General features: G+C 41.4%; 1 protein-coding gene and 1 pseudogene across 1 annotated transcript; one reads left to right on the forward strand and one right to left on the reverse strand.

Moving 5' to 3' along the window:
- On the reverse strand, nt 1-3,717 carry LOC109880547 (ATP synthase subunit O, mitochondrial-like; annotated as a pseudogene).
- Nucleotides 3,718-4,133: 416 nt separating this feature from the next.
- LOC109880541 (serine/threonine-protein phosphatase 2A catalytic subunit alpha isoform-like) lies at nt 4,134-12,129 on the forward strand. The gene is made up of 7 exons (XM_020472739.2): nt 4,134-4,805; nt 5,957-6,166; nt 7,576-7,749; nt 8,973-9,062; nt 9,703-9,864; nt 10,250-10,368; nt 10,582-12,129. The coding sequence occupies exons 1-7, from the start codon at nt 4,704-4,706 to the stop codon at nt 10,652-10,654; spliced, it is 930 nt and encodes a 309-aa protein (XP_020328328.1). The 5' UTR covers nt 4,134-4,703; the 3' UTR covers nt 10,655-12,129.
- Nucleotides 12,130-14,135: the final 2,006 nt, after the last annotated feature.

The following is a 14,135-nucleotide window of genomic DNA, read 5'->3' on the forward strand; positions in this document are numbered from 1 at the left end:
GGCCCAACACCCTTAACCGCTAGGCTACCTGCCCTACATAGGGCCCTGGTCAAACAATGTAGTGCACTACATAGGGAATAGGGTGCCATTTGGGACGCAAGCCATGCCAATTCTTAGGTCTGATCTTGGTCTGATCTTGGTCAGTTTCTGGATCTTAGTCTCAGTAGACATGTACACATACTTGTCCCTGATGCTGATTGTCATTCCACCCAGGATGGAGGGGTCCGACTGGGCAGAGAGAGAACAGAAAAGACATTCAGACATGTAGCAGAATGTACAAACCAGCTCATAATCACTATATTCATCTCTTGATTTTGCAGACTTTATGGTGAGGATTTTAATCAGGGGTAATGGAAACGTAAGCCTAAAATGTCAACGTTTCTGATTCTGTAGGTGGACACTGATTCCATTATTCTTTCATCCACTGTGGCTTGTTATGTCTATTCAGTATTAGCTATTCATTAGCCTCCTCTGTGAGTTCCTAGTTCCTACCTTAGTCTCCAGTTTGAGCATCTCTGGCCAGGAAGCCATTCAGAGCAACTCTCAGGTCTTTGAGGTTGGCAGCATCCAGAGGCTGTGAAAGATACACAGGATTAGGAAAATGTCAAATAAATGAAAATAATTAATCTGCAAATTATTAAATTCTGTAAATGTAAACAACATGACAATTACATTTTAGTGTGGATTAATGTACATCTTGAGTTGGCTGATCTGGGATTAGATTAAATATGTGTAATGATGGAATGTGTGTGTGTGTGTGTGTGTGTGTGTGTGTGTGTCAGTTCCTACCTGTGTGGTGGTGACAGTACAGAGGACCTCTCCACGGTGAGCCCTCATCATCTTGCTGAAGGCTGAGATGATGTCAGAGGTCAGCGTCAGACGGTCGTTATCAGCCATAACATCTGAGGAATGAAAGTAAAGATATTCAATTCAATACAAATGTAGTTATCTCCTGTGATGGAACATTTTATGTTTGTGCTTATCTAATAACCTATTTTTGTGTTCATGCAAGTGACTGATTGAACGAATCCTCACAATCAGTATCTGCAATTTGGAAGTACGCCCAGAACGAAAGGATATCTCAGTTTCAAGGTCTCAACTTGGAGAGAAGAAGCCTCATGAGGTATTGGTCTGTCACATGCATGAACCAAATGTTAGTGATGAATTAATTATGAATAATGAATGAGCTAAATCATGGAAATATAACGTGTCTGTATATAAGAGAACTAACGGGACTGACCCAGTGGAGATCCTGATCGACATGTGTACATGGATTATTGAGTTGGTTGGAACCTCTCCAGCTTGCTGGAGAGGTTCATTTAAGATTGACTTTGAGTGTCCCTGTGTAGAATTTCCACAACACTACTTAGGGCAATTAATGTCAGGGCTACATCAGGGCCTCAGACACAGGCACATAAACAACACACAAGACAACTATTACACATTACGCGGTTATTACACACAACTTTTGTAACACCATCTTTCTTTCACCCGTCTGTCGAGACAGGTGACATAAGGCTGGCTACCCACTGAGGACGTTGATGATGATGGTCATGACATCAGTGAAGGTGTGCTCTTTGATACTGCGTTTAACATGGGGATTCACCATGATGCCAGATAGCTTGGGGTCCTTGACTAGGGCCTGGAGAAACAGAAATAAAGCCTGTTTAGTATAGCTATGGGGCAGTAGCTGGATACCAGGTCTGAAACCGGGTCGTCTGAAAGAGAAAGGCATCCAGGTTCATGGGACAGATGACAGTCAGGGGTTCCCGTGTGTGTGTGTGTTGGAAATGAATGGGACTGACTTACAAACACTGTGATCAGCTCCTTCTCCACTTACTCTGGTCTGCCCTGCTGGCTGGCTGCTGAGAAGAGAGCATAGGCATAGCGACCCTCAACTCCATACACCTGGATGGGAGGGATAAACAGGCTGCAGAGAGGGGAAATCATTGCACCCATTAGAAGTTTCAGGATTATATTGAGGTATTTTGCCTATTTTTGACTGTGACGGCTACATCTTTAGACTATAGACGCCTGTGTTTGATAATATTGTTCTCAAGTCGTCAGTCGTCATTGCATAATTGTTGTGGAATGTTGAGCCCTTCCAGTAGCTTGTATGTCCTGCTTTGCTTACCGTGACCAGAAACCTGCCTGGTCAGCGAAGTGCTGAACTGACGGACCTGCGAGAAGAGAGAGAGAGCATTGCTTGGATAAAACTGGCGTTGATTTAGCTTCCAGTGACAGCAAGTGAGAAGCTAGGTGTGGAAACCCAGTAACTGTAGAAGTGTTGGTTGTTATCAGTGTGGGCGAGTAGTGAACTACAAGTAGTTCTACTAGTAATTTAACTAAATTTTGCAGTAGCTTGGTGGTAGTTGAACCAAATTCAAATCTTGGTAGTGTTTTCAGTAGTTAATTACTTTTTTTTGCAATGTAACGGTGTAGCTAACTACTGGAACTACCCAATACTTTTTTTTGCTAAAATCAAATCAAATATGGGTGAAGTAGGCAAGAGATTCATTTTTTTCTGGTGTTGTGCCGAAAATCTATCCTCTGCCAGAATTCTCACACCCCTTCGAACGCGCACACACTCAATTCTTCATTGCTGCGACTTGCTTGGTAGTTGAGATTTCTGCTCTTCACTCCGTTGTCAGTTTAGTCTACATTTTACTGAACTTAGAAGCAGAAGGCATGTTTTATTTGTGTTTTTCAAGGCAGCTGTCAATAATCACGCTAGGCTGCGTTTCATTTCAGCAAGGCTTTCTGCTTCTAAGATCAGTGAAATGTAGAGGGGAGAATTCTGTCAGGGGGGGATTTTCGGGAACAACACTGGCATCAGACATAGTTGTCGTTTTTAAATAGGCTAAAATACACATTGTGTAAACATCCGACTCCTGAGCGATATGTTCTTGCAATTTGTAGTCAATTACATTTTAGATTTAGATATGATCACTTTTTACTTAATTGTTTGGATGCAGTGAACTACTTTTTCAAAGTTACTTATTGCAGTAAACTATATTTTTTTCTTAAGGGTAGCTTAACTTCTTACAGTTTGAAGTAATTGATAGGTTAGTAAACTATATTTTCCGAGTGACTTCCCATCAAGCTTCATCATTCATTCAATTCATTTTCGTACTGCGTCTGTCAAAATCAATGACTGGTCAAAACACAAGTAATAGTGGACGCGAACTGCACTCAGTGCCTATGTACCTAGGGTTTAGGTGAAGAGGTTCAGCTAACTATGTTATTTTACAACAGAAAATACATGTTAAATACTTAATGTCTTACCTGATGTCATCCATGCCTCAATGTTGCTGCCATTTTCTCATGGTTAGGGGTATATTGAATCCTTGGGACGTCCATACCATAAACCTTAACCCATACACTTACCTTAAACCTTACCTTAACCATTTTAAATGTCAACTTCAATAAGCTAACGTCAGGGTTGGGATGTCCCAAGGATTCATTATTGCACAAACCATGACCTCCTACTGCTGTCTGGGATGAAACTCAATGCGCATGCTTGTGTCATAAACCTGATGAGCCGCCTCAAATTCTGTATAGTTGTTCTTGATTCCAGCCAGTCCATTGTATTTATTCACTGTGAATGCACAGTAGTCCTAAGCATTTGATTAGCAGTATATATATTTACACTATTTTCCACAATATTCATGGGATTTATTTTGATAGGTTTATTATTTTGATACCGAGAGCACAATTTAGTACCCATTCGTAACCACACGGTGGCAGAAAAGCTCAGATTAAGGGGGCCAGTGAAGTCCATCGGCCAAGTAAACGCAGCAAGAACAGGGTGGTTCGTTTATCTGACTTGGGTTACTCCGATGGGAGAAATTTTATTCGGGTGAAAAGTGAATGCATAGTTTTAGAACTGTGCTGCCTCACGAACGTGAGCCAGGTAGGTGCCCAGCTCTGGCCGACGGAGAAGTCGGCTCAAAACAAAAGTGACGAAATGAACTACTCACCCGAGTGGCGCAGCGGTCTAAGGCACTGCATCTCAGTGGGGTGTCAATGCAGACTCTGGTTCGATCCCGGGGTGTGTCACAGCTGGTCGTGAGCGGGAATACCATAGAGTGGCGCACTATTTGCCCAGCGTTGTTCGGGTTAGGCGGTGAAGGCCGTCATTGTAAAATAAGTCTTAACTAACTTGCTAACTAATAAATGTGATGAGTAGGATTCTGTGTTTCCACATGCAAAGGTGAAAAAAAGCTTTCCAATCCTAGTTTGAAAATTCAAACATTTATTTTATGGAAAATAAATAAATGTTTCTGGACGATTCTGGCAACATGACAAAGCGGCGCATATTACAGATCGATTTGAGATGGGCGCTCCTCCCGATAACGTTGCCCGGTTCAGTGTAATAGAACTCCCTCATTGATTGTCGCTCGGGAAAGAAGCTGGGTTGGGTCCACGGAATTTCATACAGAGCCAGTTTTCTGCAACTGCACCACGCATTTCTTTAGCTTTTTCATATTAACATAAGCTTGAGGTACATGCATCGCTTATTTTTAACAAGTAGTTAGCTAGTGCCGATGGTTTGAACCAATTTAAAACAGAGTCAGTAACCTAGCAAGATCGTGCATTCATTTTCGACGAAAGCAAAACGAGTGCGAATGACGAGAACGCATTAGCTAAACTAGTTTTCAATAGGTTTTCAACCTAACTAGCTAGCTGAAATATAACCAGACATGGACGACAAGTCATTCACTAAGGAATTGGATGGGTGGATTGAGCAACTCGGCGAATGCAAGCAGCTCTCGGAAAACCAAGTGAAAGCCCTTTGCGAGAAGGTAATTTTAGCCTATTTAATTTGTGATCTTGCAAGTCCTTAGCTAAGCTAGTTTGCCGGCTATGTTAGACAGCGAGCATTAGCTAACTGTTAAACAACTGTTTTAATTTGATCATTGGTCCGAGCACGGTACATTTCTCCACCGACTGTTGTATGCTCAGGCTAGCTACATTATTCTGAAAATGGCGGCGGGGCTGCATATTGCCATTGCATTCACTTTGGAGTTGTCAGACATACATTGGCAGTACCGTAGTTTACTTGCAGGATTTAAGGAGCATTGATGATATTTTTTATGAATGTTTTTGGAAATGTCAGTTTGATATCCTTGCTGTTCTTACATTTCGCTCTGGCTCGTTACAGTTTAATTCCAAAGTGTGCCGCTTGGGTATCAGCTACTAAAGCTAAGGATCGGACTCTGATTTTTAATTTTCGTCCTAAAATGACATACACAAATCTAACTGCCTGTAGCTCAGGACCTTGAAGCAATGATATGCATATTCTTGATACCATTTGAAAGGAAACACTTTGAAGTTTGTGGAAATGTGAAAATAATATAGGAGAATATAACATTAGATCTGGTAAAAGATAATACAAAGAAAAAAACATGCGTGTTTTGTTTTATCTTTTCAAATGCAAGAGAAAAGCTACAATGTATTTATTCCAGTTTTGGTGCAATTTACATTTTGGCCACTAGATGGGAGCAGTGTATGTGCCTCATTTTTATACTGATCCAATGAACCATTGCATTTATCTTCAAAATGTTGAATCAATTCTGCCCAAATGTGCCATATTGGTTTATTGATACATTTTCAAGTGTGTAACTGTGCACTCTCCTCAAACAATAGCATGGTATTATTTCACTGTAATAGTTACTGTAAATTGGAGAGTGCAATTTAGATTAACAAGAATTTAAGCTTTCTGCCCATGTCAGATATGTCTATGTCCTGGGAAATGTTCACGTTACTTACAACCTCATGCTAATCACATTAGCACACGTTAGCTCAACTGTCCCGGGGGGGGGTCACCGAATCCATAGAGGTTAAATACTTAAACAAGAAATAACATCCAAACTCTCGCTCTGTATCCCAGAATTCACCCATCCTCTAACTAAATCCCTAAACCCAAACTCTTTTCTCGTCTCCTCCTTTCCAGGCCAAAGAGATCCTGACGAAGGAGTCTAATGTGCAGGAGGTGAGATGTCCGGTCACCGTGTGCGGAGATGTCCACGGACAGTTCCATGACTTGGTGGAGCTGTTTAAAATCGGAGGGAAGTCTCCAGACACCAACTACCTCTTCATGGGAGACTATGTGGACAGGGGCTACTACTCTGTAGAGACAGTCAGCCTCCTGGTATCTCTCAAGGTAAACAGCCCAAAAATAATAATCTGATTTCATCACGAGGGGCCGCAGTGGCCTTGCCTAACTCAAACTGAATTATTTCGCTGCCATAATTAAAATTGCTTGTGGTGAGGTCAAAATGAGAAGTGTTGTATAAAACTAAGTAATCAGCGATTGGATCATCTCTAACCAATCAGTCGCAAAACCAATGATACATTTTCAAACCTCCACTTTACCCACTTGTGTTCTGGTTCTGGCCCAACCCATCGGTTTCTGGGACCAATTAGAACAGTTAGAATGTTTTGTCCGTTCTAGAAATCGTTGTAGAGGTACTCTGACCCATTGCAGAGAAACTCTCATCCGTGGGCATAGCGTTTGGGTAGCCAGGCAAGCAGTGGTTTGCAGGTCTGCATATACCCACATCCATAGCCACACATGCGGTCAGAGCCGGCCCTAGCCTTTCAGAGACCCTAAGTAACATGTTGCAAGCAAAACTTTTCCACGGCTCCCCTCTTGACAATGGAGAGACATTTCCTGCAATTCTCCACTATACGTGTAGAGAAAATGTTGCCGTTTTAAATTAAGTTTGCTGAAATTCTACACATTTTGCCATGGGGTGGAGAGAAGATTTAGCAGTTTTATAATTAATTTCATGCAATTCTATTCAGTATGCCATGAGGCAGAGAGAATCATTAGCGGTTTTGCAGCTAACTTCCTGCAAATCTACACATTTTGCCATAGGGTGGACAGAAATATACTCGATATATCTGAGTGATAGTGACCAACAAAATCAATGTTACCCGTCAGTAATTCTATTTTTTTTATTTTTTTATTTTATTGCAAGTTTAGATAGCTGACTAGGCTAACTTACCGATCTAAACATTTTTAGCTGACGTGGGTTAATTGAGTCACTGTCAGTGACTGCCCTAACTAGAGAGAAACTGCTGATTCACAGCCATATTTTGAAATTGCACCTTGTATTCTCCCATTTATAATTCTCAAACATTAAGTTGAGACCCCCACTGAGGTCCTAAAAAAATTGTATTTGCATTTAGTGGGAGGGGGGTTGATCCGCGGGCTAACAAAATGCCCGTAGGCCGCAAGCTACCCATCCCTGTGTTAGAGTGTACTCTGAAGTAGCTTTGGCCGATTCCTCTCTGATATTGCTTAATTATTTTATTTTGCGCATGGGGAAAAACAGCAACAAGGTTAAACTCAAACGGGTAGAGGAGGTCAGTAGGTTTACACGGAGGACAGGACAGCCTACTGATATAACACAGGAAAAGATTTATTGCTGCTACTGTAAATGTCATTATCAACCTTAAACCATCTCTGGTTGACTCTAAAACAGAATGTGCAGTCGCTGTGAATGTAATGTGTGTTATACACTTGTTGTCCCATCCAGATATGTGTTAATAATTATAGTTTTTCAGGTGAGGTACCGTGAGCGAATCACAATCCTCCGAGGGAACCACGAGAGCAGACAGATCACCCAGGTGTACGGCTTCTACGACGAGTGTTTAAGGAAATACGGAAACGCCAACGTCTGGAAGTACTTCACAGACTTATTTGACTATCTGCCCCTCACTGCCCTGGTAGATAACCAGGTGAGATATGAGTTGTTACAGGTGCATTATGCAGAAATAGCTCTGTCATTTCCTGGTTGCTAAAATTATATTATTCTTTTGCCTAATTTCAGTTTATTTGACAAAACCAGTAGTCATTGTGTAGAGAATCATTGTACCATCTAAACCACTGTGAAATATATTTGACATAACCCAAAATATTTTATTTTCAGCTGTTTGATGCTGGTGTACAAAACTAAAGTTTAAAAAAAAAATATTTTACCTTTATTCTTATTTAATTCTTATTTTACAATGACAGCCAAACCCGGACGACGCTGGGCCAATTGTGCGCCGCCCTATGTGACTCCCAATCCCGGCCGTTCAGTAGTAAAAGACACTAAAGCGAAACTTAAGAACAGGAAGCGTAGAAATTGAGCACATAGAACAGATCTACCACTTCTTAGACTTGGTTTCAATGAGATCTATAACTCACGTTTCTATGTGAATTAGGGTCGGGTCGCCCAAGAAGTTATGTTGCAGCTTTAATGTATCACGTATTTACTTATTAGATATTAGGGATAAGTATTACACAAGTGTCTTTGTTTGGGTCCTTGGAAGAGTTCTATATAAAACTCCTGTATTATTAGTATCACTGTTATGAAGGAGAGAGGAGATTCAGCAACACTTGGGAGGACAACAGAATTTAATAAAAAAATAAAAGCTTATTTTTTTGCGAAAAGTAGAACCAACGCTTTTTCGACTTTTGACCTTCATCAAAACCATGACGAAGGCCAGAAGCCGAAACGTGTCGGTTCTACTTTTTGCAATAAATACGTTGTTTGAATAAAAAATCAAATGTTGTCCTCCCACATGCAGCTGAATCTCCTCCTTCAGTTCCTTCAGTTTGAAAAGCGAGGTAGTGGCAGTGGACTCTTTACCACTATATGTTATTACATAACCATACAATTTAGCAGCCATGTGCTGTACAGTACAGGTCTTAAAAGTAATTGTGACATTTACAACCCGACACAATGTTCACGTCCGTCTGTTACTGATTTAGTTTTTAACAGTAACACAATTTATTTTGTATTTAATTATTTATTTCACCTTTATTTAAACAGGTAGGCTAGTTGAGAACGAGTTCTCATTTACAACTGCGACCTGGCCAAGATGTTAGATGGAAATATAAACCTAAATTATTGCTTTGTTCTACCAATTACACCATGTTTTAGATGGAAATGTCCTGACTTGTTGTTCCTCTGCAGATCTTCTGTCTCCATGGTGGACTGTCCCCCTCTATAGACACACTGGAACACATCAGAGCGCTGGATCGCTTACAGGAAGTTCCTCATGAGGTCAGCTCACTTCCACGTTCCTAGAAACGACATCCAATCCTCATACTACCATGCTAGTTAGAATACATGTCCAATATGTTCCTAGAAACAACGTCCAATCTTCATACTACCATGCTAGTTAGAATACATGTCCAATATGTTGTGAACATGTCCAATATGTTCCTAGAAACGACGTCCAATCTTCATACTACCATGCTAGTTAGAATACATGCAGAATATTTTGTTTCATAGTATTGACTCACTTGACTTAAACCTCTTGGTCCCCATTGGGAGCACAGGGGCGTCCACCATGCTCTCCACCTCGCTCACTTCTATGTGAGGGCTTTTGCCTCTGGCCGGGAGACCCCTGTTTTGTTCATGTTGAGTGAAGCGTCTCCAGTTGTTTAGCGTGTCACAGTGCTAGTGTGGATGTAGATCCACTGGAGTCTGTAAGCCCTGACCATTGTATATCAGAGGGTTAATCTGTCAACCATCCAACCAGTCACTACTCATCTCAGTTGTAACATGCACAGACAAAACGCCTTCGATGACATCACATCCTGCGGTGACGCTCCGAGTGTTGTAGCCTGACCTCGCCAATATGGCCACCTTATTTAGTGTTGTTGAATTTACTAACATGGCCACCGTCTCCCTCCCCCAGGGTCCGATGTGTGACCTGCTGTGGTCAGACCCCGATGACCGTGGCGGCTGGGGCATCTCTCCCCGCGGTGCCGGCTACACCTTTGGACAGGACATCTCCGAGACCTTCAACCATGCTAACGGACTCACCCTGGTCTCCAGAGCTCACCAGCTGGTCATGGAGGTACACTGGCATGTTTCATCCTCTAAGGACTTGATGTACACCAGTTAGCCTGATGAGGATGGACCGTGGTCAGTCACTGCTACGTTTAAACAGACAAACCAGTGTTCTGGTATTCTCCTGTTTTTTCATAATGAAATGTGACAATGTACCCAATCCCTTCAGTGCAAGGTCATTTATCAAGCCGTGCGTCCAAAGATCCACAGCAACTGTTTTGACTATCCTTGTCCTAAGATGTCTATCCTTTTTTAAAATACTGTGAATATATATATATATATATTTTTTTTACCAAAATGTTTACTTTGTCCTGTTTGCATGATGTAATGTGTTAGTTTTGCAAGACTTGCACTTTGTGTTCCTAGATTTACTGAGTGTTTGTTTTTGACAGGGTTATAACTGGTGCCATGACCGTAACGTAGTGACTATCTTCAGTGCACCCAATTACTGCTATCGCTGTGGAAACCAGGCCGCCATCATGGAGCTGGATGACACACTCAAGTACTCCTTGTAAGTACTCACTTCAGAATGAAATCCCAGTTAAAAATGCTTTTACTTGTAGCTTTATTGTAAAACTCCAAACATTAGAAATTGTGATGAGTATATAAAGGTCTTAGGAAGCTTCATTGTCTTGAAATAGAACCAACCCTCTAATTTAGATCTAAAAATGGCTCCAAGGCGTCATATCAGATATAAATGTGACTGTCTTTGTTTCCGGTGCAGCCTTCAGTTTGACCCCGCCCCTCGCAGAGGAGAGCCCCATGTGACCCGCCGTACTCCTGACTACTTCCTGTAAAAGATCAATGCGTGTAAAGCTGTAGAATCTTCTTAGTCAACGTGAAGGAGAAGGTGGGGAAAAGGGAGCAACCGACCATCGGTATAGAGTTGAGCATCCATGGACCAAAATGTGTGCCATCATTTCACAATGCAAAAATTGTGAGGGGAGGGGGGGGGGGGGGGGGGGATTCTGATTCAACTTTAAAGAAGACCACACAGCCTACACCCGCCACAGTCCACTTCCTACTCTCTCTCTCTGCATGTTGTATTTATGTCTCTGAAAAGGATTCTTCATTATAAAGACTACAGTATATATATAGTTAAAAGGGTGCCATTTTTGGAAGGAGCCAGTCTCACAGTACCTGCTGGTTTTGTCAGGTAAAATATCTGCTTTGAATGAATGCATCTGCTGAGATTAATGCTTAAATGTAACCCTTGTGTTAGGAGCGTAATTAAGATATAGAAAGGTTTGCCAGAACTAAACTCGGCATGGCCTCAAACTGGACGGTTGTGGTAAACATGATATGTTGTGACATTGTTTCAAACAGAAATTCAATGGCTTTTTTTGTGTGTGAATTTAAATCACTGTTTTCAGGGTTGGGTGGAATTTAATTCTTTGTTTGCACTTTTGTATTTAATTTTTTATCACATGACACTGACAAACTACAGCATTCTGTTTTATATTTCACCCCCAGAAAATAGTTTTTCTGTCACTCACCTGTCACTGTGACTGACATCTATTTCAGTTAGGAATACCTGTACAAAATGATATCCCTTGTTATACACTGAAAAAAAATATAAACGCAACATGTAAAGTGCTGGTCCCGTGTTTCATGAGCTGAAATAAAATATCCCAGAAATGTTCCATATGCACAAAAATCTTTTCTCAAAAATGTTGTGCACATTCTGTCTATGGTTGAGATAATCCATCCACCTGACAGGTGTGGCATATTAAACAGCATGATCATTACAGATGCACTTTGTGCTGGGGACGAAAGGCCACAGTTATGTCATAACACAATGCCACAGATGTCTCAAGTTTTGAGTGAGTGTGCAATTGGCATGATGAATGCAGGAATGTCCACTTCTCTGCCGTAAACTGCCTCAGAGAATTTGGCAGTACGTCCAACCGGCCTTGTTACCACGCCAGTCCAGGACCTCCACATCCGGCTTCTTCACCTGCGGGATTGTCAGAGGGAGGGGTGCTGAGGAGTATTTCTGTCTGTAATAAATCCCTTTTGTGGGGAAACATCCTGATAGGCTGAGCCTGGCTCCCAAGTGGGTGGACCTATGCCCTCGCAGGCCCAATCATGGCTGCATCCCTGAACAGTCGTAAAATCCATAGATTAGGGCCTAATTAATTATTTCAATTGACTGATTTCCTTATGAACTGTAACTCAGCAAAATCTTTAAAATTGTTGCATGTTGCCTTTATATTTTTGGGTTAGTATAGATACGTCTCTGCTATACAATAAAGATTGAAGTTGCTCCTTTGCTTTGTCCTGTGTGGTTTCTGCATGGCTGAAAATGTGACCTTCGACTCTCAGAAGTTGTCCCTTGATCCCTAGTTTAATTTTTTTTAACTAGGCAGGTCAGTTGAGAACAAATGATCATTTACAATGATGGCCTACTCCGGCCAAACCCAGACGACGCTGGGCCAATATGTGCGCCGCCCTATTGGACTCACAATCACGGCTGTGATACAGCCTGCATTATGAACCAGGTTCGGCTATGACGCACTGAGATGCAGTGTCCTAAACCACCATGCCACTTAGGAGTCCCTAGGAATGCAGGGGAAGAGAATACATGTTGTGAATTTGAACAGGACCCAGATTCTGTCATGCAAAATTGTCTGCCCTGTGATGTTCCATAAATGTTTCACTAATTTGTATAATTGTGCTTTCAAGACAACTGGGATCTCGGTTGTCCACACTCCAGTCCAGTTGGTGGTGGTAATGCATCTTAAAGTTGGTTGCCAACCGACATATAAAGTCCAATGAAGAACCCTGAAGAAGGAGAGATTACTAGAAACAAACTCAGTTGACCCTTTTATCTGTGTATTAATAAATCAAATGTTTACTGCTTTTTGACCTGTCCTCAAATTAATATAGTTGGTTCAGAGTTCGTTTTGATATTTCAACCTGCATGTCCTGATCGTGTCTGGTGTGGGTGGACAAAATCAACATGCACGTGAGGTGGACACACGTGCGCGAGAGGTCTGGTCAGCATGTAATGTCACTTCTATAAAGTACGAGTCATAATACACATCAAACCTAGCATTCAAACAAGGAAATGGTTCCAATTGTTTTTCCACCATTCATTTTTCCCATAGGGGATTTTAGAATCACCTCAAATAAGGGCTGCGTTAAATGTAGGCTTACCCTGGGGTGATGTTTTGATAACTGTGTAAATCTCTCTAGGACAAGGTGACTTATCAACAAATATCAACATTTTCGCCTGTATTTACCCCACAACAAATGAAAACGCTAATGTGGCTATCATAAAGAACTACAAATACCATGATGATCTGGATGAGACTGCGAATCGAGGCAAAGGCAATAATCTCTGGATTTTAATGTTAGCTAAATTTAGTCATTAATAAATTGGCTACATTTCCTTAAATGGACAATTCTGAACTGTCATGTGTAAGTTTTAAATTGGCACAATACCTGTTAACAAAGATGTCAGCTAGAGATGATGTGCAGGGATTTGTAGTCTTGCAATGATGTCTACTTTCATGCTAATTAGCATTTTCGAATCTGAGAGTACATACAGCCGAATATAGTGATAAAAGTCACCTTGTCCCGAGAGAGATTTATACGGTTATCAAAACGGGACGCCAGGATAAGCCAACACAGCCCTTATTTTAAGTGTTTCTCAAATTCTAATTTCCTTGTTTGGCCGCTAGGTGTATGGGTATCGTGACACCTCCACTCTGAGGCTCTATTACAAATGACTAACCAGCTGATGCTTTGTTCTACTTCTGAGTGAGAATGAGTCACATGTACTACCAAAACGGACCACTAGATGGCAGTAAAAATCCTTAAATTCTTGAACTGTTTTTTTTTGTTGCACTACCTTTACACTATAGTCCAATCTCCAGGAGATAGGCCTACAATTTGAATGGCTGTAAAGATCGGGTGGATACATTACAATGTGGATAGGCTTATTAGAGGGCATTTTACATATGATTGATAATGTTAGTTCATGTTTCTCTATGGTTCCATTTCATTTGTATTTTGTAAAATCGAAGGCCCAGTGTACAGCAGCCTACAACTGATTTACAACTGCAATACCCATTAGCTATGAGTTAAAAGAGCTGACTATTGGAAAACCAGCTTTCCTTACGCTGCCCTTGAAGTTGAACATTACCCCGCCCCGCCCCCCCATTTTCTGAGCCAAAAGTGAAACATTCATGGCAATTTCACTTACAAGCCAAGTTATATAAGCTACCATGCACTCTAGCATACCGTATCAGACCGTTATGGGCCGTATAAGGA

The sequence above is a fragment of the Oncorhynchus kisutch genome, linkage group LG15 (genome assembly GCF_002021735.2).
Source record: "Oncorhynchus kisutch isolate 150728-3 linkage group LG15, Okis_V2, whole genome shotgun sequence".
Taxonomy (NCBI): domain Eukaryota; kingdom Metazoa; phylum Chordata; class Actinopteri; order Salmoniformes; family Salmonidae; genus Oncorhynchus; species Oncorhynchus kisutch.

Bases quoted from the DNA above. Each gene is read 5' to 3' on its own strand.
- LOC109880541 (XM_020472739.2), top strand. From the start codon at position 4,704: ATGGACGACAAGTCATTCACTAAGGAATTGGATGGGTGGATTGAGCAA. The intron at 6,167-7,575 runs GTAAACAGCCCA...ATAGTTTTTCAG, and splicing joins GCCTCCTGGTATCTCTCAAG to GTGAGGTACCGTGAGCGAAT. The intron at 9,063-9,702 runs GTCAGCTCACTT...TCCCTCCCCCAG, and splicing joins TACAGGAAGTTCCTCATGAG to GGTCCGATGTGTGACCTGCT.